Source organism: Peromyscus maniculatus, chromosome 5, assembly GCF_049852395.1.
Source record: "Peromyscus maniculatus bairdii isolate BWxNUB_F1_BW_parent chromosome 5, HU_Pman_BW_mat_3.1, whole genome shotgun sequence".
Taxonomy (NCBI): domain Eukaryota; kingdom Metazoa; phylum Chordata; class Mammalia; order Rodentia; family Cricetidae; genus Peromyscus; species Peromyscus maniculatus.
Genome location: NC_134856.1, coordinates 114464263 through 114488852, shown reverse-complemented (window position 1 = coordinate 114488852; position 24590 = coordinate 114464263). Strand labels below are relative to the sequence as shown.

The following is a 24590-nucleotide window of genomic DNA, read 5'->3' as shown; positions in this document are numbered from 1 at the left end:
CTGTATTTATACAAGAACAAGACATTCAAAACAAAGTAAACTCAAAAAGGTCAATAAGATTTGGTGGGCTAGAAGAGGTAGCCACCGTTCAGATTATAAGACCCTTCCCACTAGACACTCAGGCAATAACGTGGCATATACAGCAACAAAGTTACATTAGCTGAAGTTACCTCAGCACTACACAGAGACTTATACTGAGGAACAAAGTATGGAGTGGAAAGATGATAAAAGAATGAGATATCAGGACCTCCCTCTCTTAGAAAAGTTTGTACATGCAGAGCCACTATGGTGTCATATGACCAAGGAACAACAGAATGCCAGGATTAGACTTATAAAGAAATTTTATAATGATATAAATGTGAACATTGTATTATGGCAAAATTTGAATAATAACTGTAGCAGCGTTGGCCTGAGGATTTTTCTGGAGTACTCAGACCATTAAGAGTTAATAATACACTGCTTGGGACATGACCATATGACCAGGCTGGCTTGAAAATTTTGTTCTGGTTTAAATGTTCTTGTAGCCACAAAAGCTACCAGATTGAAAACAGGCTGTCATATGCCTCTAGATTCTTAAAAATTGGGTTATAGGGTTAATGAATAAAAATGATAAGTCTGTTTATTAATAATGTCAAAACTTGAGGGAAAATGATTGGAAATAACTCTGTTCTGTCACAGTTTAGTCACAATAATGACTAAAAGATGAGCAAGAGGAAGTAAAACATATGTCCAAAAACAAATGATATGTTTTAGAACATCATGAATGTATCCCTGCTTACTAAATTCTGTATAAATAAAGGAGCACTCTGGCTGCTAGTCAGTCAGGCTGCAAGATTCTCCCGACCACCATGGCCTGGCTCACTCCACTCACACTAAAGCCTTACATCTTCTCCTGGGACCTATCTACCACCAGGAATAGTTCCCGGTATTTTACAAGTCTGTTAAGACATGCCTTGAACTGTCAATAGGGTTCATAGGCAGATGTTTCTATCTCATACTAGTTCCCAGATGACCTACATGGAGACTTAATATGAATTATGAATATGTGATCAATAACCCAGGCTGGTTACTAACTAACTATTTCATTTAAATTAACACATATTTCTTATCTATGCTTTGCCACATGGCTTGGTACCTTTTCTCAGGAGGGTATGCTTTTCTCTGCATCTGCTTAGACTCCTCTGACTCTACCTTTCTTTTCCCAACCAAATCACTCAGTTTGGGTCTCCTGCCTAACCTTATTTTGCTCAGCTATTGGCCAGTCAGCTTCTTTATTAAACCAGTCACAGTGACATATAATCACACAGTATAAAGGAATATTCCATATTCCCCCTTTTTTCTAATTAAAAAAGATTTTAACTTCAACAGAGTGAAATTATATACAACAAGAACCAGTTATCCAGTTAGAATTATAGTTACACTATAAAGTCCATTTTTATTTGGCAAACTTAAAGAAAATACTCTATTATCTAACTTATCTTTATGACTCTAAAGTTTTATACCTAATTTACCTTTTGTCATAACTAAGGAAAAGTTTAACTATGACTATCGAGTCTTTAACTCCATCAAAGACCCCAGAAGGGTAATATGTTGCCTAACAACAGGGACATTTGGCTGCCTAAATAGTAATCCTAGTTTCTTTTGTAATGTTGGAGTATCCAACTTTGGCCTATAGGCCTAGTATATCTGACAGACATTTTTGAGAAGCAGGAATTTTCAAGGCCTGGCCTACCTTGTCTTGACAAAGTTTGACAGTCACCTTGTTTTGCCTCCTGTTGGTCCAGTTTGTATAGTATACAGTCAGCAATTGAGGCAAAGACAGTTTCTTTGCTCAGATGACTAACTTTTTACATAAAGAAAGCAAACTCCATATGGAGGTTTTTCGAAGGCCATCATCTTTTGAAGTAAATGAGTGCTGTCACAAGCAGACATGTATCATTGTCATAAAAAGCCTTATGTGGTTACACATATTAGATGCCATATTCTATAGGTCTTTGAAGTGTTTGAAGACCATTTATCTGTCTAAATTTATCTGTGTATGACCTTGAGAACATACCTAACCTGATTATAAGTTTGACTATTATGCTTTGAGCTACAAACTGCTCAGGACAATTCCAAGGTGGCTAGCTGAGATGGTCCACCCTAATGTACTACTCCAGCCAGGACTTCAGATAAGCCTTACACTTTCCCATTCCACAGAGTCTGGCAACAAATGATACAGCTAGTCTCCCAAGACTTGACCATTGATTCAATTTTTTCAGGGTTCCTTAGAGATTCTGTTGCTCCCCAGACATCAGGAAGTAATTTTCAGAACATGACACCCACATTTCAAAAGGTGGAGTGGTTGATTTTTGGTCTTACACTGGGTTATCAATATTTTTCATCATATAAGGGAGTTAGTAACAAGTTGTTTTTGAGTATAGTAATATATATATATATGAGATTAGATTCAGGGATCTCATTCTTAAAAGAAAAAGGGTGAAGGGTGAAGACTAGACAGTTGTAGTTCCCCTGAGTCATGGTAAAAAGATTTTAGGTACAAAACTTTGCACTCTTCAGGTTAATAACAGAATAATCTCTCTAAATTTGCCAAGTACTTATAGACTGGACATTGAAAATGTATTTCTTGCTTGATAATTGTTCTTGTTGTATGTAGTTTCTTTTTTATTAAGATTATTATCTTTCTTTTCTATTTGAACAATACTTGATAATCATTCTTATTGTACCTTTAATCCCAGCACTCAGGAGGCAGAGCCAGTCAGATCTCTGTGAGTTCAAGGCTAGCCTAGTCTATAGAGTGAGATCCAGGATAGGCACCAAACTACACAGGGAAACCTTGTCTTAAAAAAAAAAAACAAAAAAAATTTCTTATTGTATATAGTTTTACTATGTTAGAGTTAGAACCTTTCCCATTTTATTAGCCAAAAAAGGGAAACTGTTACTGGATTTCTGTTTATGTCTCTGGTTCATTGTTCAATTGAAAAGGGGTGGAGTTTCCATTCAGCTGGTCCTGGAATGGATCAGCAAGTCTTGGAGGACCCAGGAGAGAGAGAGTGTGACCTGAAGAGAAGAGATGGTGTGGGCCCTTTTTGGGAAGAAGGTGGCAGCAGGTGTTAGGGGTGGCTTGTGATTTTCCTCAGGTTTTTCAAAACAATCTTGTATATGAAATTCTACATTGAAGAGCAAGCCAGCTAGTGTGGTTCAGCATCTTCTCAAGTTGTCTTAAAAAGAGACGGCACAACTTTCTAACTCCTGTTCTGTATTCAGTGTGCAGCATGCTTTCTTAACTACTGTATGAGATAGACACCTGGGTCCATTTCTTTACTGCTACAAATGTGTCTACAGACAGCATCCAAGGCACTCTCCTTTCATGGACTAGTGGGTGACATCACTAAGATATGTGCTGGAGTGAACCTTAGAAAATGCTGGACACACAGCTGACTAAAGATATGACCAGAGTATGTCCTGGGTGAGCATTATCAGTTTTGTGATCCCATGGCCCCTGTTACACTACTCCCTGGCTTCCCCTGATAAGATTTCTTCCTGACAGCAAATTGATGGTATTTTATGTGTATTTTCCTGATTATTAACTTATTGACTGATTTTATCTGATTTATATGGTTATTTATCCTTTGAACTGTGTATTTGTGTGTGTGTGTGTGTGTGTGTGTGTGTGTGTGTGTGTGTGTGTGTGTGTGTTGCTCACAGAGAGGTCAGAGGACTAATTGCTGGACACGGTTCTCTTCTTCCCCAGGTGCATTCTGAGAAACAAACTGCAGTTGTCAGGCATGGCAGGAAAAATCTTCACCCACTGAGCCATTTCTCAGATCCCTGACTTACAGACATTTTTATGTGTCTTTCGTCATTTAGCATTGATTTCTGATATTTCCTCAGTCTTACGATGTTGTTCAGTATATGTAAATGAGTAACTTCTACACTACCCCACAAGTTAAAGCAATACTTGTCCTTTTCATGGGTCGTCAACACTATCTTCAATTCAAAAGCAATGAACACAGACTGAGAAAACTGGATGTTTATATATGAAAGAATCACATTGAGCTCCTACCTCATGCCATACATGAAATATAATTCAAACTTGATCAGTGAAATAATTTTAAGCCACAAGCCGTGAAAGCCTTGGAGGAAAACATAGTGGCACTTCTTTTTGACCTTGAGCATGGCAGTGGGTTTCTTTGCTGTGGCAAGGATAGACTGAATGATAAAAATAATATTAAATTTGAGGAACTTCATTGACAATACTCAGTTTGTATGAATGAAAGGGCATTATTAAGAAAGCAGAGTGAAAATCTACAAAAATATACAGACTAGGTAAATCTTCAGAAACAGAGAAGAGTGGTGATTACAAAGTGGGAAAGAATAGAGAATCAGTGCCTGATGGTTATGCAATGTGTCTGAAAGGGGATTGAAGGTGAAGATGGCACACACCTGACAGGCACTGGAGTTCTTATCTACATATTGTTGATTTCTGTTACAGGAATAATTGCAATAAAAAGTCCTTAAAAGGCAATAGTAGGTATTATCCAACCATTAATAAAACTTTTGGAACTTCTCTTTTGAAATGTCCTTATTCTAAAATTTATATGTATGCGTGTGGGTCTGAGTGGGGACTTGTGGACCCTGTGTGTATAGAAGCCCATTGAAGAGGAAAGAGGGCATAAGCTTCTTTAAAACTGGGGTTGCAGGAAGTTGTTAGCAGTCATGTGGGTTCTGGGAAGTAAGCCTGGGTCCTCTGCAAGAACAGCAAGCTGACTTAACATTGAGCCATCTGTCCAGCCCCATTATGGCACTCTTACAAGGTGAAATCACTTCTAACTGCCTTTTAGTTGCACAGCCTGGACCATATGGCATTGAAAGACATAACCCTGGCCCCTGGGGACCATGGATTCTAGTTGGGATTATCCAAGATGCAGAAGGTTAACAGATAAAGCAACTTCTCTACGTGGTTCAATTAATGTTCAAAGTGCACACATTGTTGGTCAGAAAAATAAATTTATTTTGAAATAACCTTTAAGGACTTCATAGAATTTAACTATTACAGTTGATGGTGGACAAACACAATAGTATACAGAAGCATGACTTCTACAAGGATAACATGTGATAGTCCAAGACAGCTCTCATGACAGCTAGATAACTTGAAAGCAGATAGTAAAGGCCAGCTGTTAGAGGACCACACTGTCTCCACTGTCCCCAAGCCTAACACAGTGATGGCACATTCCCGGTGAGTGGTGGACAGCAAAGAAGATAAAATTAAAATGTGCATTAAGGACCAATCACTAGTAAACTGCAGTGGCTGTCATCATCCACAGAAGCATTTACTGTGATGTAAGCAGGTTAATGCAAGTGATGGCGAGAGTCAAGGAGCCAGGACAGGACAGCGTGTAGAGCTGGCATGGCTTGTCTGTGCAGTGAGGGGGCATTGATTTAGGGTCACCCTCGAGAACTTTGTAGTCTCTCTTGTGAGAAATGTTTGTCTCCTTTGTTGTTTACACAACAGGAAACCCAACCACTCTGTGATCCTGTGACCTGGCAAAGGGCACTGATGAATGTCAGGATAGGGGAGAGGAATGTGGGCATCCTAAGATCAGGCTGCCAGGAGGAAAGTGCCCTCATCTTGGAACATGGTGTCCCCCATATGCCCATCCTCACAGAGCTGTAGGAGTAACTGTTTCCCACATAGTAAATGTGCCTTTACGGAGAAGAGAACCTGCCACAGAACAGGAGGGTGTTGGTTTTGTTATGCCTGATGAAGAAAAGGAAGGGGTGGTCTGCACAGAATGTTGAGACTTCACTTAAGGAGAAAGGCACATCTATGCCAGCTGAGGCTGCTGCAGCCTCGGTGCCTTCTTCATTGACCTCCACAACACTCTTGTGAACAAACTTGGACAGATATAGGTCTCTCTGTGGAGACATTCTTGACAAGTCAGCCTTGCCCCCTTGGAAGACATCTACCATTCCCAAGTGCTGAAAAACGGACTTCATGTCATAATCCTCTTGCAGTTTAAATTTTGGAAGGAAAACCTCAACATCAGTGCTCCTCATAAAGTCTGGTTTGGTCCAGGATGTTAGCTTCTCAAAAGTGAGATTATTTTCCACCTGGCAAAGTAGAATTAGAGACTTTCAGATTCACAGTTGAGGTCTTACAGAGAGGATCCTGGGTACAACCTGCTCTCAGTTCCCTTCATCATCCTGCAGGGGGCACTGTCTATTCATAGGGCCAGATAGTATGAGGATCTCACTGTCTTACTAGCTTTTATGAGGCTTCTCTGATAAGCATGGAAGCCAAGCAGCACAGGACTGGGAAGACCTTGCTGTCCTCTGCATCATTTCTGAGACATCTTTAATTTTTACACGCGTTCATGTGCAGGAGATTATGGAATAGGTTATGTTTGCTTTTGTTTTCTTAATCTAGACTTAGCTCTGAAGATAGTATATCATTACTAATAAAAAACATTAAAAATTGGAAACATAGAACTTGGTGTGGGCCACATCAGAATGAATGTTTATCTAGGGATATTCCTTGTGTTTTCTGAGCTGTTGTGGCTTAAATATAAAATTACACTGAAAGCCTCACTTCTGAACCCTTAATAAAGGAAGTAGTTACTGGAGGTGTACCTATGAAGGTCATCCTTGGTCCTTTGTCCTTTCTCCTTTCTCTGCTTCCTGTTTACTAAGAGGTCTGCAGTCTCTTCCACAAGCACCTATCACTATCAAACCCATGGATGGGCAAGGTAACTTGAAATGAGCCTCTTGAATCTGTGATCCAACATAAATCCTTCCTCCCATAGATTGTTGATGTCAGGAATTTTGCCAATGATGAAAAACTAACACACTAGAGAAATGATGCCACAGTCAGGGAGCTGGATGGAATGAGCCAGGGGAGATGTTTTGCTCATAAAGACTCCTTTGGTCATGCATATTCCATTGCTCTCCATTCAGAGGATGGGGTGTCCTGCTGCAAGGGAGTCCTAGATGTGCCATTATGATGTGCCTGACTCTGCCCTTCCCAACTGCCTCCCTCCTCTTCCTCTTTCTTGGGTAAACGTGCAATATTTTTCTGTTATTTTGTGTTCTCAGAAATTAAAACAAAATACTAACAAAGATCATGCTATGGGGCTGTGTTTATGGAGGGGGACTATTTTCCAACCACTCTGCCAAGTTTCTTGTTTGGGTTGTCCTCACTTCATCATATCAGGTCTATTTCTCCCATTCTAGTGATGAAGTTATGTCATATGGCAAGGTCTCACAATCCACAGTGGAAGTCTTGGACACAGCTTTGATCCTCAAACACAGGGACTGCACCTAGTTGGAAGTTGAGTGTGTGAAAACTACATACTCATATGACTGGTGCCAAGTTGAAAACATTGAGCTCTACTCTAATGAGAAAGGACACCGGGGACACTGGATTCTTCTCATGGACATTTAGAGTGGTAACTGCTACAGACTTTCCCGCCTCACCTTTCTGAGGTCCACACCATCATCTGGGAGCAGGACCACAAAGCTCAGCTCCGTGCCTTCATAGGGCATCACCAGCACCTGTGACTTAACTTCTTTCACGTAGGTGAGTTTAAAAGTGTCTTCCTGACACATCATCTGCACTGGTCTTTGCTCTCTCTGAACAGACAAATCAAGGACATAAAAGACATTATTGACAGAGTTCAGAAGATTTCCAAATGAGCTGCAGTTAATATCAATTAATACAATGCCAACACTATTCATGTTTCATTGACCACTTAGTCAATGTCTGCCAGCCTCTTCCTGCTTTCATTAAAAATATTTGTTGTAAGCAAGTATGGGACTGTTGTAGATAGGGTTCTATGGTTGTGATGAAACACCATGACCAAAGGCAATATGGGAAGGATGGGTTTGTTTCATCTTACAACTCTCAGGTCATATTCCATCAACAAGTGGAATCAGAGCAAATTTTGAAATTTAACGCATCATTTTAATTAAAATATTCTCATGTGTTCAACTTCCGTATTTTAAAAAATACCCCTGGGCTATCAGAACCAAAACAATTGGATTAAATCAAAGAAAGATTCATGAGATTCTGTCCAGGTGGCCCCCCAACTTTTAAAGGGTTGATAAAATTTTTCTGTCTGTCATCAGACTGTAATTTCATCACAAAGATACATGGAGGTCTTTCCAGAGGGTCCCCAATTTGTAGCCATTTAACTGAGATTTTCCTTCTCCCTAATGGGCTATCAGGATGGAGCTCTACGCTATGACTGTGAGTACCTGTGCTCTGGAGCTCTCTGCTCTGTGGTGGGGTAGAAGGCTGTGACCCATCATGAACCTCTGAGCATGAGTGCTCCTGTTTCCAGACTGTTTCCTGAGAGGATATACCTGTCTGTAGTCCCATTCACATGACTATGACAGTAATCCAGTCATTTGATGAAAATTTATTCTGTTACTTACATGTTGTTTCCTTAAATATAATTGATAAGCATATTAAATGATAAAAATCCTATTTCTGATGTGTTAGTCATTCCCCAAAACAAATCTCCATGTATCTTTGTGATGTATTACAGTCTGATGACCCAATACAAAGCAAAACATTCTTATCCACCCTTTACAAGTGAGGGAGCCAATAAAAGAACTCATTCATTTACTAATTACAAATTGCCCATTAAAAGAACTCATTCATTTATAATATTTTTTAAATTTTGCTAGTAAAAAAAGAATGAGGAGTTTAACATTCATAAGACTCCAAAGTGAATTAAATTGTATTTTATATGCTTTGGGCAAGCTATCCTAATATATACTTTAATTCAAATTATACTCCAATTAAGACTGATACCTTAATCACCCTGTTACGGTATTAGAAATGTATAAATACTGCTTAATTATGACAAATTGTCCAATAATTTCAAATGCTTTTTGATTAAAAATTATACCACTAAATAAATGTTTGCATATGTCTTTCTAGCCTGCTATCTATCATGCTTTCTATCTATCAAGCTCTGTCCAGACAATATACTACTTTAGCAGCTCAATTTTGACATTCTGGAACTTATAGGAAAATTTTCTGGAATGATGTAGAAGCAATGGTCACATGAGAAATTATCAAAAGCAGTAATAGCCACCAACAGAATGCAAAATAATACAGGCAGAAAATACTCTATATTCCTATCATTTTTTATGGAGTTTAACCATCATTCAAAATAAATGTTTCAATTGGTTTTCTGTGCTTTCCTGTTCTCTCTCTTTCTGGGCTGAGGATCAAGCCTGGCACCCACACAGGACATGGGTGAGATTCTACTACTGAGCCCCAGAGCTACACATTCATGACTACACCTTTCCATGCAATCTCTTCATCACACTGGCATGAACTTTTGAATACGGTTCCTTACCTTGTTAATTTTAAAGGGCATTTCCTTTGTGCTATCTTTGTCAAATGGCTGATGCCACTTTCCTTTGAAATATAAGGCATTGACAAGAACCAGCCTAGTGGCTTCATCAACTGAGTCATTCGACAGCAACTCTGGAATTTTCCCTTTTGAGAAGCAGAGACTTCATTCAGGTTCATGCTATACACGTGTGAGTAATGAACTGATATGACATCTGGACCAATTGCTGAATGTGCATAAACATATGAACAAATAAATCAAAACAACTTACCAACGCCCTTTTTGACTCAAGGTCATAGACACTGGAGGAACACGGCCAAGGTGAAGATGGTGAAAGACATTCAAGTCTCTCAAGAAAAGTAGATTTCAGAAAAGCAGAAAAAAATGACTCCAGGATGAAAAACAAAGAAGCTGGAAATGTGGAAGGGATCACAGGGCACCAGGGTTTCCCCACCTGCTACTGATGGTTGCCATCTTGACTGGGTCTGGATCAACCAAGAGAACTGTCTCTGGGCAGGACTGTGAGGACATTTCCCAGAAATAGTAACTAATGGAGAGGACACTCTTCCATGTGAGCAACAGCTTCCTGTGCTGCCCTGATATAAAGACCAAGAGAGAAGCAGCACTGCTTTGCTCTGCCTGCCTCAGTCCCTGCTGGTGAGTGCATCGACACTATTCACACCACTGTACCTTGCATTTTCAGCTGACACTGAAGTTCACGTGTGCTAAGACTTTCATGTGTGCTAAGACTAGTGGCTCTCTGGAATACTCTGGACCTTCCAGGCCAGATTGAGATTGCTGAAGTCTCCAGCTTCATAGACTGGGCAGATACCAGATTCTTAGCCTCTCCACATGCAGATGGCCACTATTGGACTACTTAACCTGTATTGTGTGTGCCTATCTATTAAATCACCTCTGGAATATGCATTCATTGTGTTGTTCTAGGGAACACTGACTAATACATGACTGTTTAATACAGCATCTCACCTAGCATTCCATGTTCAGAAACTCAAAGCAGAAAGTAGCTTGTGGAGGAAATATTGTTATTACATACTTTGGAGTGCAATCCATCCCTGGAAGAAATAATGCAGGTGAGAGGACAGAATCCCTTCTTCTGTATTAATGAGTTTCCTCAATGAAGAAGAGAATCCGTGCTAACTTACAAGATCAAGAGTACACAAGAGGTGAAGACTCCAACAAGAATTGGCAAATGATTGATGAGTCTTTAAGAAAAGGCTCTAACTCTATAATATCTCTGTTAGTAGAAATAAAAATGTACCTAGTGGCATTTGTGGGGTTCAAATATTAGAAAGTAATTTCAATGATCTCAAAGACCAATACTGGAACATGCCAACTCTGAAATAAAAGTAAATAAAGTTCAACCCCAAATGGGAGGCTCCTTTAAGTTAATGTAACTGAATGTCCATGACAGAGTGTCTTCAGTGGAAATAATGTCTAGTTTCACCAAATACAAGTAAGGGATGAGAGGCAAGAACTGTGGAAGCAGAAACAGAAGTCCTCATCAGAATAAAGGTGGTACAGGCTCAGGCAACACAGACTACAGGAAGATCCAGCCCAGGACAAGATTATGGGGAACTTCTACCCATGCGTCTCCATCTTAGAGATGGTGGAGTCACTTGTCCTGCCATTACTACAGACCATTCATGTCTTCTAATGCAATCTGTTAGACTGGAAATCAGGCCCATGAGTTCTCAGAACATTTGTATCAGCCCCTCACTCCTAGAGAAATACACAAACAACTCTGTTTTTAAAGTCTAAGTGTCTGAGTAAAATCTCCATGAATTCACTGAGGTCTAAATTATACCATGTGGCCTAGCTGGTCTGCATCCCTTTGACTCTCTGAAATAACAGTGAGATTAGTCAGAGGGGGACAAGGGAAGTTAAAAGAAAGAGGAGGGAAGAGGAGGGAGGGATGGATGGAAAGGACAAGAATGTGGGTGTGAAATAACCTGAAATCCTGACCTTCAGTCTGTTCGGAGACCCACGTGTTGATGTGTTTCCGGGACTCCTCCGCTGCTTTGACGAAGGACAGCTGCTCCAGCTCTGAGTGGTAGAACTGAAGACAGGACTCCTTAAAGGTCTGGAGAGAAACGTGTTCAGTGAGGCAACATTGCAAAATATAACGTCAGCAAGCTTCCCAAACTTCTGACACTGTGGCATTAAAAAACAAAACTAAAATGATCATAAATGTCATTTTAAGCAACAAGCATCTTCATGTACTAGGTCTTTGTAAGTTGGAATGACCAGACTTAAATAAATAAAAATTATAAGTAGCCAGATTTTAAATGTTTCAAGATATTATTATATAATTGTGGTCTTTAGGGAAGGTAATGGAGTTGAGTCTCTCTACATAGCCAACCCTGTCCTAGAACTCATTACCCTCCTGTCTCAGCCTTCTAAATGTAGACATTATAGGTATCTATCATCACACTGGCTAGAACTTGATCTTAATTTTCTCACATTCTCTAGGGTCCTTCTCCTGTGATCTATAGCAACAAGTATTTGAATATAATTGATGTCATTCTAGTGATACAACTTACTGAGAGGAATTCACAAGTGCTCTCTGCAAAGAGCCTGTTGGCAGTTCTCAGCGCATACTTTTTGTTGGGCTTGTTCAGTATATGGAGAAGCCCCTGGAAGCCTTGGTGAATGTCTTTCTCTCTGTTTAAACCAAGTGCCTGTGAAGGAAGAATGAATCTTTATGAGCTCAGTGATGAAACATTTGGATTTTAAAAGGAATTTTCAAGCTAAAGAGATGGCTCAGGAAGTAAATTACATGAGACTCTGATGCAAGGCAGTTTGGGATTGAAACAAATAAAATGAGAAATTAACCTTCCTTGCCAGTGATACTTACAAAGTCTATTGCTCTAAAAATGAGACAGATCTCAGCAACCTATGCTTCCAGTAATTTCAGTAACTCTTTTTCTCATTACACTATTAGAACTGAACCGAGGTCCTCAGTCATGCTAGACAAGAGCTCTAAGTTATAAGCCCAACACCCTTCCTCTATAATTAAAAAAGGAATAAAACAATAACACAAACACCTTTACATGTGAAACTGACTTTCCAAGGCTAGCCTTGAACTTGGGATCCTCCTGTATCAGTGCCCTTAGCAGCTGCTATTAAAGGTCCGTTCCACCAACCCTAGCATAAGATTATTTAGCACCATTTGCTAAGTGAAGTCTGGACAAATTTTGAAGAGTTCCCTCCAAAATGTTACTCAGAAAATGGTTTGCCCTTATAAGAAGTCATACTTGAGGAGACTATGGTTCCCTTCCTCTTTGGCCCCTGCCCCATGAAACAGTGTGAGCACATTCCTACCTTCCCTTCTCAGCAGCCCTTAGGCAAGTGAAGCAGGTGAGGGGTGACAGACAGCTTACCTGAGACATCTGGACTTCAGTGTCTCCCTTTGCCCCCAAGAGGACCATAGCCAGAGCAGAGGAGATGCTCATGGGAGAATAACAGACATTTTCTGAAGGGTTGTTTTCACAGAGCATCTTTAAAAGATGGATGGCAAAGTTGCCATTTGCTTCAGACAGAGTATTCATGATGCATAGTCTGGAAACAAAGGAGAAATGGTACTCAACACAGCGCTGAAGGTTCATTGACCTGACTTAGGGGAATCTGAGACTCTACTCTTGGTTCTCATTCAAAGCTCAAAAGTACCCAAAATTGGGTTTTAAAATTCATTCTTGGTCACACTCCTTCCAATCTTAGGATTATTATCTAAGTGTGGTCATGGCAACAGACCAAACTAGTGTCTGTGTCATCCACATAGGTAGAGGTCAGATCATCAGGACTGCACACAGGACCCAGCTGAGAGAGGTGGGCTCCAGTCTCCTTCCATACACACCAGCTCCTCTCTCTGAAGATGGTGGCCTGGAGGATAAATAGGAAGAGGAGGAAAAGAGGAAAGGAAGAAGAAAACAGACATGAGCATCCAGGTCCTCTAGCCTGGCTTCAGCAAAGCTGCATTCTGTGTCAGCCTGTGAAGACTCCTCTGAGATGTCCAGGTGTTCATTAGACAGAACCTCTGCATTTGCAGCTGCTACAGGACAGACATGGAGATGCTGAATGAGACCCGAAGACAGGCTGGTGTCACCAGCCCTGCTGTGCAGCAGGAAGCATCCACCTGCAGTGGCTGCTCAGGAGGCCTTGATCAGGCAATGGCACCAGGCTGTTTGTCTGTGGAGCATACCTCACTCCCAGATGAATGGACAGCTTGGCCCAGACTAAGTGACTGCCCCTGCCACAATATCCCAAATCTGAGTCCCTGCACATCCCATGGCTGTGCTCTGACTCTCATATGACCTTTGAACACTGGAAGTGTGTTCCTGAGCACTTTCTACAGTGCTTTAATGCCGATCAAATAGTCTAGGGAGTCTCAGATCATCATAACCCATACTTTTCTCTCCCCAGAGAGATGGGCACATAATCCTGGAAGCGTGCATAGATCCTGTGACTTCTCCTCTTTTGTCACACAGAGTTCTTGAGGAAAAGTTGGGGCGGCTTTATTTAAATGACTGACCTTCTGGTTGGTCTTCTCATCTGACCCAGCTCCCACCTCTACATTACTGCTCATCCTCATGTCCCTTTAAAATGGCTTCTGAATCCTTGAAGTGCTGTTCATTCCACCCAGAAGGTCATCTACCCCCTCTCTGTCACTGAGTCCAAACGACTCACCCTTCCCTCCTTCATTGGGACAAGACCACCTCAGGGCCTCATCTCTTTACCACTTCTGATTGTAATTCTTTCTCTTACAGTTTGTTGTTTTCACCACAGTTAGTGCTCTCTGAATGAAAAGGAGATGTCTGGCACACCATTCTAATCATCTGTGAGCATGCTCAGCATAAAGAATGGTTTGGGTCCATGTCCAGTCAATATGGAGTCATGTGTTTCTATGATTAGAATGAAGAGTGCTCAGATTGGAGTAGAGCCTTCTGATCTTTACAGGGCACAGAGGTAAGAGAGACATGAATTCACAGATACTGGAGGAGAGGGCAGACATAGTCAAATGGACTAGGTGGTAGGACCTGAGAGGAAGCAGGACAGAGGACAGTGGAGAAGGCCCCTGAGACCCCCCTACAGCACATATGCCTGACAGAGAAGAGTCAATAAAACTTCAGGACCCCACCTCTAAGACCAGCTTCACTGCCAATTGCCTTCTGGTTTTTAGAGAAGTAATCTCTGTGAATGCCCACCAGACACCACCTGCCCTCTGTCACTTTTACTAACACTCAGGTCCTAGGGTTCCTTCCCCTGGATTTAGGCTGGACCTTCTAATCCTAGACCCTGCAGGTCTCACAGCCTTGGACTGAGCCAGTAGCCCTTACCTGCCAACTTGCAGCCTCCCAGTGCAGTGTTCAAGCTAGATGCTCCTGGAGTGCAGCTTAGCAGCCTGTCCTGTTCAGGAAGGCCCTTTATTCACTGCAGGAGGCTGACATCATGCTCAGAGCCGCAGGCCAGAGGAAGAGGGACTGGCCTGACCTCTTCCTGCTCTGTCCTCAGCAGGGTGGGGATGGATGGGGGTTAGTGAACACCTAGGCCCTAGAGAAAGAAAAACTAGTGGGATCTTGAGTCTTTGGTTGGCAGTCGCCAAGGGAGAATGATTCCCAGGATGCCAAGAACACATGAGAGTTGTTCCTGATCTCAAGTCTCCATCCATAGAAGGGACTCAGCTGTGAAGGGGTGGCTCCTGGAGTCCTTCCTGTTAGGTCTGCACTAGTGTAGATCCACATACAGAATCCTGGTGCTAAGTTCTAGAAGGGACTTTTCTAACTGCAGACTGCTCCATTTGAAGACTTCTCCTTACAAAGTAACAGAAATAGACACCGAGGCAAATTAGTACAGGAAATCATGTCCTCTATTCCTGAACATGGATCACTGTATTTTCATGCCCTGCAGAGACTTCCTTAAATTTGGTCTCTTAAGTGTCTCAGCTTCTCTAATTTTTATAATTAAAATAATGTATTTTATGTGTGTGGGTGTTTTACCTGCATGCATGTCTGTGCACCATTTGCCTGCCTGGTACCCACAGAGGTCAGAAGACTGATTTCCTGGACTAGAGTGTTGCTTACATCCTTGGGATGTCTGCTCCTGACCATGCTGATGTCAGTTTAGGAACTATGTCTCAAGACACACATATTTATATCAGAAACCTTTGGTCTCAAGGAACTGATTTGTCCTTTAAAGCATACATTCAGTGTCTTTTAGTTTACTTTTCAGAGCTATGTGACAGTCATCACCATCCAGTTCTAGATCCTTTTGGTAAGTGACAGAAAGAAATGGACTGCCCATTATCAGTGTCTATTTCCCACACCTACCCTTTTTTCCTGGAAAACACTAATCTTTTTTCTGCATGTTTTTCACAGTTATGAGCATTTCTTATAATGGAAATATGTGGTCATGTGTGTGGTCTTCTTTTCTAACCTGGTGTTTTCTATACCTTTGCTTATTGGTTCAAGGTGTCAGAAACTTGGGAGTGAGCCACAAACATGCTACATTGTACCACCCAAAGTGGGTTGAGTTCTTTTCAGAAACCTAGACTCACGTGAAGGCACACTTTTTGACTCTGCCACAGAAAGTAATTTCAGGATGACCCACTATGAAGTCGAATTGGATTTATTAAGAAACAAACACATATATATTTAGACATAATAATAATATACAGAGAGGGCCCAGTAGGCATAAAAAGGATGAGACACACCTAAGCATGCAGGTATCTCCAGGGAGAGCATGGCTTTAGTGTTTTAGCGGTACCTACAATGTGGCTTTGGTGACTCTCCAAAATCAGATCATAAAAAGTTGCTAAGAAACCTTCCTTTCCCCTTTTTACTTAACAGAAGTCCAATATTTAACTGGTGGAGTATTTAAGGACAAGCTTTTAAAACATCAACAATTTAAGATATATGAGACGAAGATACATAATCAGAACTTCAACATAGTAAGATACCTTGGGGAACACCACCATTAGAGTCTTCACAGTCACAGTAAAAGCTCACACTGTCTACAGGATCACACATGTACTTCTCCCCAAAGTCAAGGTTTCATTTTGCTGAGCCCGAGAGCTCACTCAATTTCACACTACCTGTGACACACTCAGTCTAAAAAGCTTTCCTTATGTGCTCTCCTTCCTGGCTTATGGACGGCCAGCTTTTCACCAATCTCTTCCTCCCAGAAGCTTCCTGGTGCCATTTCTTCCCCAGGGTGCTCATTTTCTGTTGCTTGGCTCCATGTTTCCACAGAGGCTGCTCACACCCCTTGTCTTCTGACCCTGACCCAGCAGGGAGTGACAGAAGCTGAAGGGACAGAGGCTTCTGGCTTTCTGTCTCATCTTGCTTGAAGGAAGATTGGCTTGCTTACGTGCAGAATCTGCTTCCTCAGTCACCCTGTGTTCTCCACCCCAGGGGGATTTCAACCGTCCCTTCCTTAAGCTTCTCTAGCTCCTCTGCTCTGACCAACAACTTCTGACCGTCTCCTGTCCTTTCTTTTTTATAGAGTTGTGGGGGTCTCCCCACAGTACTGTAGTGAATCCTGTTCTTCTAAAGGGCAGTCAAAAGTGACTACATACATCAAAAATCCACCAAGGAAGAAATAAATGCATCAAGTTCCAGTCTGAACTTTTCAACTCTCCATTAAGTGAGCAGCCATATCAGCAGAAGGTATGCATCAGGTTCATAGAAAGACTTCTTTTTCTTTCTCTCCTTCTCTTTTTTCTCTTCTACTTTCTGTTGATTTTCTGTAGATCCTATACCATGTATTCCCTTCCTATCCACCCACCTGTCACCCTGCATCTATCCTCTGCCCCTGCAACCTCTGCCCCCCAAAACAAAACAAAACAAAATCCAAAATAAAAGAAAGAAAAATCTTGTCATGGAAGCTCTAGTGTATCACAGTAAGCCACACAGCTTAATCTTTAGTCCATATATCTTTACTTGCCAGTGTTCATTGTAATGAGTCATTGGTCTGGTTCGAAGCCGATGGTTCCTGCAACACTTTCAGTACTGGACCCTCATTAGGACTCTTCTTGGATATTCTGTTGTTGCCCTGTGTCATGGAGATCCTGCAGCTTTGGCTCCAGCAGATCATAGATGGGTTGGATGTTGGGGTCGGCCAGCTCATAGTCCTGATTCTGGGATGGGGTGGTAGCTGGGTTGGTCAGTCCCCCTCGTTTCCCTCATCCTCACCACCAGAGTGAGCTCTCCAGAACTATCTCCAGTTAGCTCATCCCATGCAAAAAGCAGCAAGGGGTGGTCCAGTTCTCCTGCTCTCAAGCCCTCGGGGAGGGCTCACCCACACCTCTACCACCAGGACCAGCCAGCTCTACTGTGTTGCCCGGGAGAGGTGCAGGTGTAGTCAGATTTTTCCTTGGGTCACCAGCTCACAAATAACAACAGGGAAAACTTATTATTAATTATGAAAACTCAGACTTAGATTAGGCTTGTCCCACTAGGTCTTATAACTTAAATTACCCTGCTTCTATTAATCTACATTTTACCATGTGACTTTTTGCCTTTCTTTTATTCTGTATGTCTACACCTTCTATGTTTCATTGGCATCTAGCTGCCATAATTCAAGCACCTAGATTCCTCCTCCTCTCCCTTTCCTCAGAAACCCCACTTATCCTCCCTGTCTAGCTATTGACCGTTCAGCTCTTTATTACACCAGTTACAGCAATGCATCTTCACACAGTATACAAATATCCCACGACATGCACGACCACTCTCCCGAGTGCTGCAACTGATGAGGGAGGGGCAGGACCAGTGTTCCTGCTTTCATGATGTGAGGGGCAGCTCTCCCACCTGACACAGGTAGCAAAGATTTGGGGGGGGGGATACATCTCTCCCTCACCCATGCCACTGTATGGCAGATGAGGAGTGGGGCCAGATCTTGCCTGCTCACATTTGGGATGGGCACACCCGGGCCCCTGCCAACAGGGTTGGCTCTACTGTGCTGTGCAGGTAAGGTCAGGGCCCACTCTCCAGAGTGCTGCAGCTGGTGAAGGAAAGGGTCAACTCTATTGCTTACCACACGTGGAGAGATGTGAGGAGGGTCTGGCATCTTTCCCTCCCCTTCATCATCACATGGCAGACAAGGGGGTGCAGCCCACTCTTCCATTTGTACCCCTCATGACTGGCTCACTCACACCCCTGCCAAAGGGTCAGCTCGATTGTGCTGCCCTGGTGATGTGCAAGGCCTGCTCTCTGAGTGCTGCAGCAGGTGAGGGGCAGGGACAGCTCTCTAGTTCTCATGGCCTCAGGGCCAGTCCTCCCATATGGTGGTATTTTATTTGTACTGAAATGTGATTTTCATTGTATGTTAATAAATAAAGTTGCCCAGGGGTCAGAGCTATTAGAGCCATAGCAAGAGTGTGGCAGTGGTGGCTCATGCCTTTAATCCCATAGATCTCTGTGTGTTCAGGGATACAGCCAGTATTGGAGACATACGCCTTTAAGACCTGGAGGGCCGTACTTACAGGCAGTGATGAGGCAGTCATGTGTTTGGGTTTACAACCAATGAGAAGGCAGAACAGAAAGACTACATTAAAGACAAACACACAGGAAGTAGCTCTCTTTCGGAGAGGTAGGAGCACTGCAGGAGGAAGGGTAAGGTTTTAGCTCTGAGCTCTGACCTCTCGGCTTTCTCTTTTACATCGGTTCTGTGTTTCTTATTTAATAAGACGGTTGGTCACTTCCCACCTGCCAGAAGTGGTGAGGGACAGGTGCTGGAGTCCAGCTCCAGATGAGGGCAGGGTCTGAAGATGGGTGGATTCAAGGGCAGTGATGGGAGGAATCAGACACAGGATGCTGCTTAGTTTTGTTTTAAGAGAGATGGACAGAGAGGAAGCACATCTCAGCATGGCTTGTCCTACTCTGACAGGAGCCATCCCCTGCAGGACAGGGTCCCAGCAGAGGATGTAAGGAGTTGGTGGGGGAAGGAAGTGAGCCAGACCATGGTGCAGCCTGACTGACTAGCAGCCAGAGTTCTTCTTTATTTATACAGAATTTAGTAAGCAGGGATATGTTCATGATGTTCCAAAACATAGATCAGATCATATAAAGACTTATTCTTAATTATGAATGCCCAGTCTTAGCTTGGCTTGTTTCTCACCAGCTTTCCTTAATTTAACTTATCCCATCTACCTTTTCCCTTGGGTTTTTCCTGTTCTCTTACTTCTTTAAATCTTACTCTTACTCTGTGGCTTACTGTGTAGCTGGGTGACTGGCCCCTGGAGTCCTTCTCCTTCTCTAGCTACTTGTTCCCTCTTCTCCCAGAGTTGTCCTTTTATTTATCCTCCCTGCCTGCCAGACCTGCCTATAGAAATATAGGTCTCCTGCCTCACTATTGGTCATTCAGCTCTTTATTAGACCATCAGGTGTTTTAGACAGGCACAGTAACACAGCTTCACAGAGTTAAACAAATGCAACATAAACAAAAGTAACACACCTTAAAATAATATTCTACTACAGATTATGTCACTCTTATGCAAATCTCCAATGAAAAGGAACAAGCAAGGCAAAGAGAAATAAAAAATTTACAGATTGCAGAGAAAAAGAGAACCAGAAAATTACATATTGGATCCCAGTCTTGTGCTCCCAGAAATGCAAAGTTTAAAAAAAGGCCTGATTCAAAATGGAATAAAGGAAATGGTGCCCACACAGCTAAGCTTCCAACTTGTAAAAGGAATTAAAGGAAAGCTTAAGTAGCAAAGGAAGCCATGCACAAGGGGAAGTGTAGGCAAATGTAACACAAGGGGATGGGGGAGGGTCCAAGTTAAAATCACAGCAGGAAGCAGAACTTGACAGCTTTGACCACATGGTTCTGGATTTAAGCATACTGGAATACAATGATTGTGCAAAGTGCCTCCTGGGCTAAATGAATCTACTGAGGGAAATGTATTGCATTCAACAAACCTGGAAGGGAAGAGCCATCTAATAAACCCTTGAACATCACACATGGAGTTACAGAATTTTGAGTTTGTCCCACTTGGTTTCATTATTTCTTTGGTTCTGTATTTCCTTTATGTGTTTTGTAGCCCAGGAGGACAGCTCCCAGAACTGTTCCAGGGCTACTCACAGAAATGCTTCTCAGAAGCAGGAACAAAAAGATTTCTATAATAATTTCACACACAGGCAAATGGTCTTTATTCTTTGTGCTCTTTATTCTTCTGTTCTTTTTTCTTCCCTCTATTACAAATTCCCAAGCATATATATCCACTCACTAGCAACTTGTGTGTAATAAAAAAGGCAACATGGTTATTTCTCAGGGTCACAAGCATTCTTTGTAGATATGAAAAGAGTCACACATAGCAATATCTTCTCAGCTTACTTGGCAGCAGCTGCAGCTATAAAAGTTCTGGCTTATTTATTAAAGGGGCAGTTATAAGGGTTACAAAGGGAAGAAGCTAAACCATTGAGAGATCCAAGGAGAAGGCAAGGAATACATGTACTATTTAACATTTCTTAAGTGTAACTAATAATATCCAGACACGGTTAGTCAGTAAACAGACTTTTCATTTCTATTAGTCACATGAATCAGTCTACTGAGCCTAAAATCTTGCATCAAAAACTGGCATGAAAGTATATACAAACTATTAATTGCTTTTTTGAGTCAGAGCGGGTAGGTGCTGCGGTTCTGATAAGGCAGGACCAGCAGAGGAAGCTTAGGGCAATATAGGTCGCTATTGATCACTGAAGGACTTTGATACAACGATGCCAGACACCTGCAATTCCACTCATTGAGTAAAATCTGTGAAAGTACTGCTTGTGATCTATCCATAAAGAGACGTCATCTAGCTAAATTGTCCTGTCAGTGGGGCTAATGATAGAGAACAGGCTTCTAAATCTCTCACCATAATGTGGAACAAAGGCTGAACTATGAGAGCTTGTTTTATTTCTTTACCCGAGTAACACAGTGTAAGGAGAAGTCATCCTCCTGACCATCCACAAAGATGTGTGCCCATAAGATTGAGATGTAATCATGAGATTACATATACACATTACATGAAAATGTGTGGTAATGGGGAGATACCACCGCTGTTTTTACACAAGTGAAATTGCAGACAGGAGCAACAGTTTTTTTCAGAGTCTGTGGCCCTTGCAAGCCTTGCTTGACAGGGTTCCTCCATCAGAGACCCATTCGTCTAGTGGGTTGACATCTGAATTATCAATTGCTAACTGCTGTAACTGTGTCATGGCCCACAATAGCTCATTGCATCATTCCTGACATATGTGAGGGTTTGAATGGGAATGGCCCCTTAGGCTAAGATACCAATTTCAGTATCCACTAATCTGTTGATGGCCATAGATACTGACCCCATTTCCTTGTTATTAGGAATAGAGCATTAACCTTTTAACATCCTACATGGTGTTGCAGAATTGGCATTTGTCCCACTTGGTTTCAATTTTGCTTTTGCCTAGTACTTCTTCATCATGCTCCCTTTTGGGCTGGTAATTTGTATTCTATGTCATTATATGCGTGAAGTATGTGATTTGCTTTTTGCTTTGTTTTACAAAGGGTTGCAGTTTACAGATTTCCTTGAATCTCAGAAGAGACATGTACTTTGGACTTCAAAACAGTATGGAGACTGTGAAAGACTGGGAAATTTTGAAATTAGACTAAATGCATTTTGTGTTATAATATGGCCATGAGCCTATGGGTGCCAAGGAGTGGAATGTGGTGGTTTGAATGAAAATGGTAATCATAGGGTCATCTGACTGAATGCTTGGTCTCCAGTTAGTGTGGCGGGCCACAAGAATATATTATAGAGATTCAGCTATGTATTAAAGCTATACTTTGACTAGCCAAGGGTCTGTCAAAAGGCAAGCCATTTATTATGAATATTTGGTGTTATCCAGCTTTTAATATTTCATCTGTCTTCTGCTATGAAATTCTTGTGTGCCCAAATATTCCCAGACCAATTGGCAAACAGTTCAGCTCCTCAGACCTACTGAACTTCTAGGTAACTAACTCCCCACCCTACCCCCAGCCTAGGAGACAAGCTGACTGGAGATGCATAGCTTTGCTTCTTGTACAAAGGAAGCTCAGACCATCCCCTTGCCTTGAGGTCTAGTGGCTCTCCAGAGCAACTGACTGAGAACAAAAGAGGTTTTTATACATCAAGGTGGAAGGTAGAGCAACATTCCTGAGGAGGTAGAGAACCATGTGGCCATGTGTCGAGGGGAAGAAGGAACAGGCATTTTCTGTAGGACAGAACAGCATGACCAGGGAGAAAAGAACACAGAGATAATGTAGATGGTAAGGCATGGATTTAATATCTGCGCCAAGATGCATGGGTACATCAAGCTAACACCTCCAGCAGACCTAGGCTTGGCTACAGACATGGCAGGGAACCCAGAACACAGTAGGGAAGCGATCCATTTCTTTCCTTCTGGACACCAAAACCACTGACTCAGTCCTGGGAGTTTGGGGATGTCACCTCTCCTCATTTCCCTATTGTCGGGTACAGAGGACAGCCTTACCCACCTCACCAGATTTAATTACACTTTCAGAGTTACTTAATGGAAAAAGATTTCCAGCTAAGATAGGAGCTTTTATTTCATTGTCTCACTCCAGATCTACTGCCTGTTTCTCATGTGCAAACAGACAGGGCCCTGATCTTTGCCTTGTCCCTAATTCAAAAAAGTAAATTCTCATGCACCACAAGCTTTTCTCTTCCCAGTTCCCTGTTCTAACTCACTGTTCAGCCAATGACACAGGACCACTACAGAACCATAGTCCAGAGATCATCAAACAAGAAACTGTAACATCTAAAAGGTATTCATCCCCCCAGACCCAAAAGCGTCTTGGCGCTACAAAAAAGACTGTCATGCAAACATCTATTATTGTGAGATGCTTTTAATAACTGATCACCTGTCTCCTGGATGCCAAACTAGTAAAGGAAACAGGTGCTTTAAAAAATAATCTGTCTCTGATAAAGCTTAACATGTTTCAAAATCCATCTGGACAGGCCGGATCTACCTCAGATAAGTACCAACATAAAATAATAATGATTATTTTTCTCTCTAAGCTTTTTTCTGTGTCACCAACATCTTGTCAGACAGAAGGTTCCCAGCCACAGCCAAGAGGGATACATGTCTCAAGAACAATGGATGGCAGACAGTATCCCACAACACCTGTCCACCTCAGAAGACTCCCCTTCCCCATTCCCCCAAGAGCCAACCGACGTCCAACAGTCAGCTGGAAGCAGCTTTTGAGAGAAACAACGCCCCTATTCCCATCTGCTTTTTATATTAAGTGAAAGTCTGGAATGTAAGAATTATGTCCTTATTATGTCACCAGCCTGCAACCCAGCCTAAAAAGCAGGTGTGTCCTCTCTGTGCTCCCTCTTTCTATACTCTCTCTCCTTCCGTATTCTCTCCTCTCGGTTCTCTCTCTCTCTCTCTCTCTCTCTCTCTCTCTCTCTCTCTCTCTCTCTCTCTCTCTCTTTATCTCCCTCTCCCTCTCTCTCCTAATCAAGCTCTCGAAAGGTAACCATGGCTCATGATTCTTCTGCCACCGCAGCATCCAGTGCTCTCTTCCGTCGGCATGGCCGCCGCAGGTGGCGGCCAGCCACGAGCATCACCGCGTAACCAACAGTAGCTGCAACTTTAAAAGCCACAGTGGCTTGTGCCACATGTTGGATGCCAGCTGAAGTGTTTACTTATATTGTTCTATTATTAATACAAACTTGGAGTCAGATATTGGGGTACAAACCTGACAGATCAGGAAAGCAACAGAGAAATGACCAGCTGACCCTCTCTCTCCACTTTCCTGGATCAAACAGGCTGTGAATCTTTCCAAGCCTCTGTGACTAAGGACACCTCATCTTTCCAGTTGGGCTCCTTAATACCTCGTTTAACCACATGCTGTGACTCAGCGATTTTTAATATTATTAACTTTTCAGTCTCTTTAACCTATCTGTAGCCACTCTAACATACACAAATATCTCATATAGTGTAATGTGTGATCTGAATTAATATTAGTGATTAATTTTTTTTTTTTAAAAAAAAGGGCTGATAAAGGTCATGACCACACAATTTCAGTGTGGTGGGTAGCTGTTCCAGCTTTGACCTTGAAGCACCACCCCAGTGAGGCAGCCAGTAACTGCAACGCCTACCTATGACCTGCCCTTGGGGCATGGCCGGGACAGGAACCCTTAAGACACGAGATTACTTGCCTTCCAGAGAACCCCGCTGTACT

The 24590-nt window shown here is 42.2% G+C and overlaps 2 protein-coding genes across 2 annotated transcripts in view; both read right to left on the bottom strand.

Annotated features, from left to right (window-relative positions):
* Nucleotides 1-14746, bottom strand: part of LOC102913188 (serpin B9-like) — a 76078-nt gene extending 61332 nt beyond the window's left edge. Inside the window, exon 1 of the mRNA XM_076573138.1 lies at nucleotides 14723-14746. The gene's annotated coding sequence lies outside the window, so the exon portion shown is untranslated. The remainder of the gene's footprint in view (nucleotides 1-14722) is intronic.
* Nucleotides 4991-14793, bottom strand: LOC102912125 (serpin B9-like). The gene is made up of 7 exons (XM_006998391.4): nucleotides 14723-14793; nucleotides 12770-12947; nucleotides 11930-12067; nucleotides 11352-11469; nucleotides 9372-9514; nucleotides 7477-7632; nucleotides 4991-6114 (listed from the first exon to the last, which is right to left on the bottom strand). Exons 2-7 carry the CDS (start codon nucleotides 12935-12937, stop codon nucleotides 5710-5712), a joined length of 1128 nt encoding a protein of 375 aa, XP_006998453.4. The 5' UTR covers nucleotides 12938-12947; nucleotides 14723-14793; the 3' UTR covers nucleotides 4991-5709.
* Nucleotides 14794-24590: the final 9797 nt, after the last annotated feature.

What these genes read in the sequence shown, in the direction of transcription:
- LOC102912125 (XM_006998391.4), bottom strand. Translation starts at nt 12,937, where the DNA reads ATGAATACTCTGTCTGAAGCAAATGGCAACTTTGCCATCCATCTTTTA. An exon ending in GGTCTCCGAACAGACTGAAG is followed by an intron (nt 9,515 to 11,351) that starts GTCAGGATTTCA and finishes GCTTCTCAAAAG; the next exon opens with GGAAAATTCCAGAGTTGCTG. An exon ending in ATGGTGTGGACCTCAGAAAG is followed by an intron (nt 6,115 to 7,476) that starts GTGAGGCGGGAA and finishes CTACTTTGCCAG; the next exon opens with GTGGAAAATAATCTCACTTT.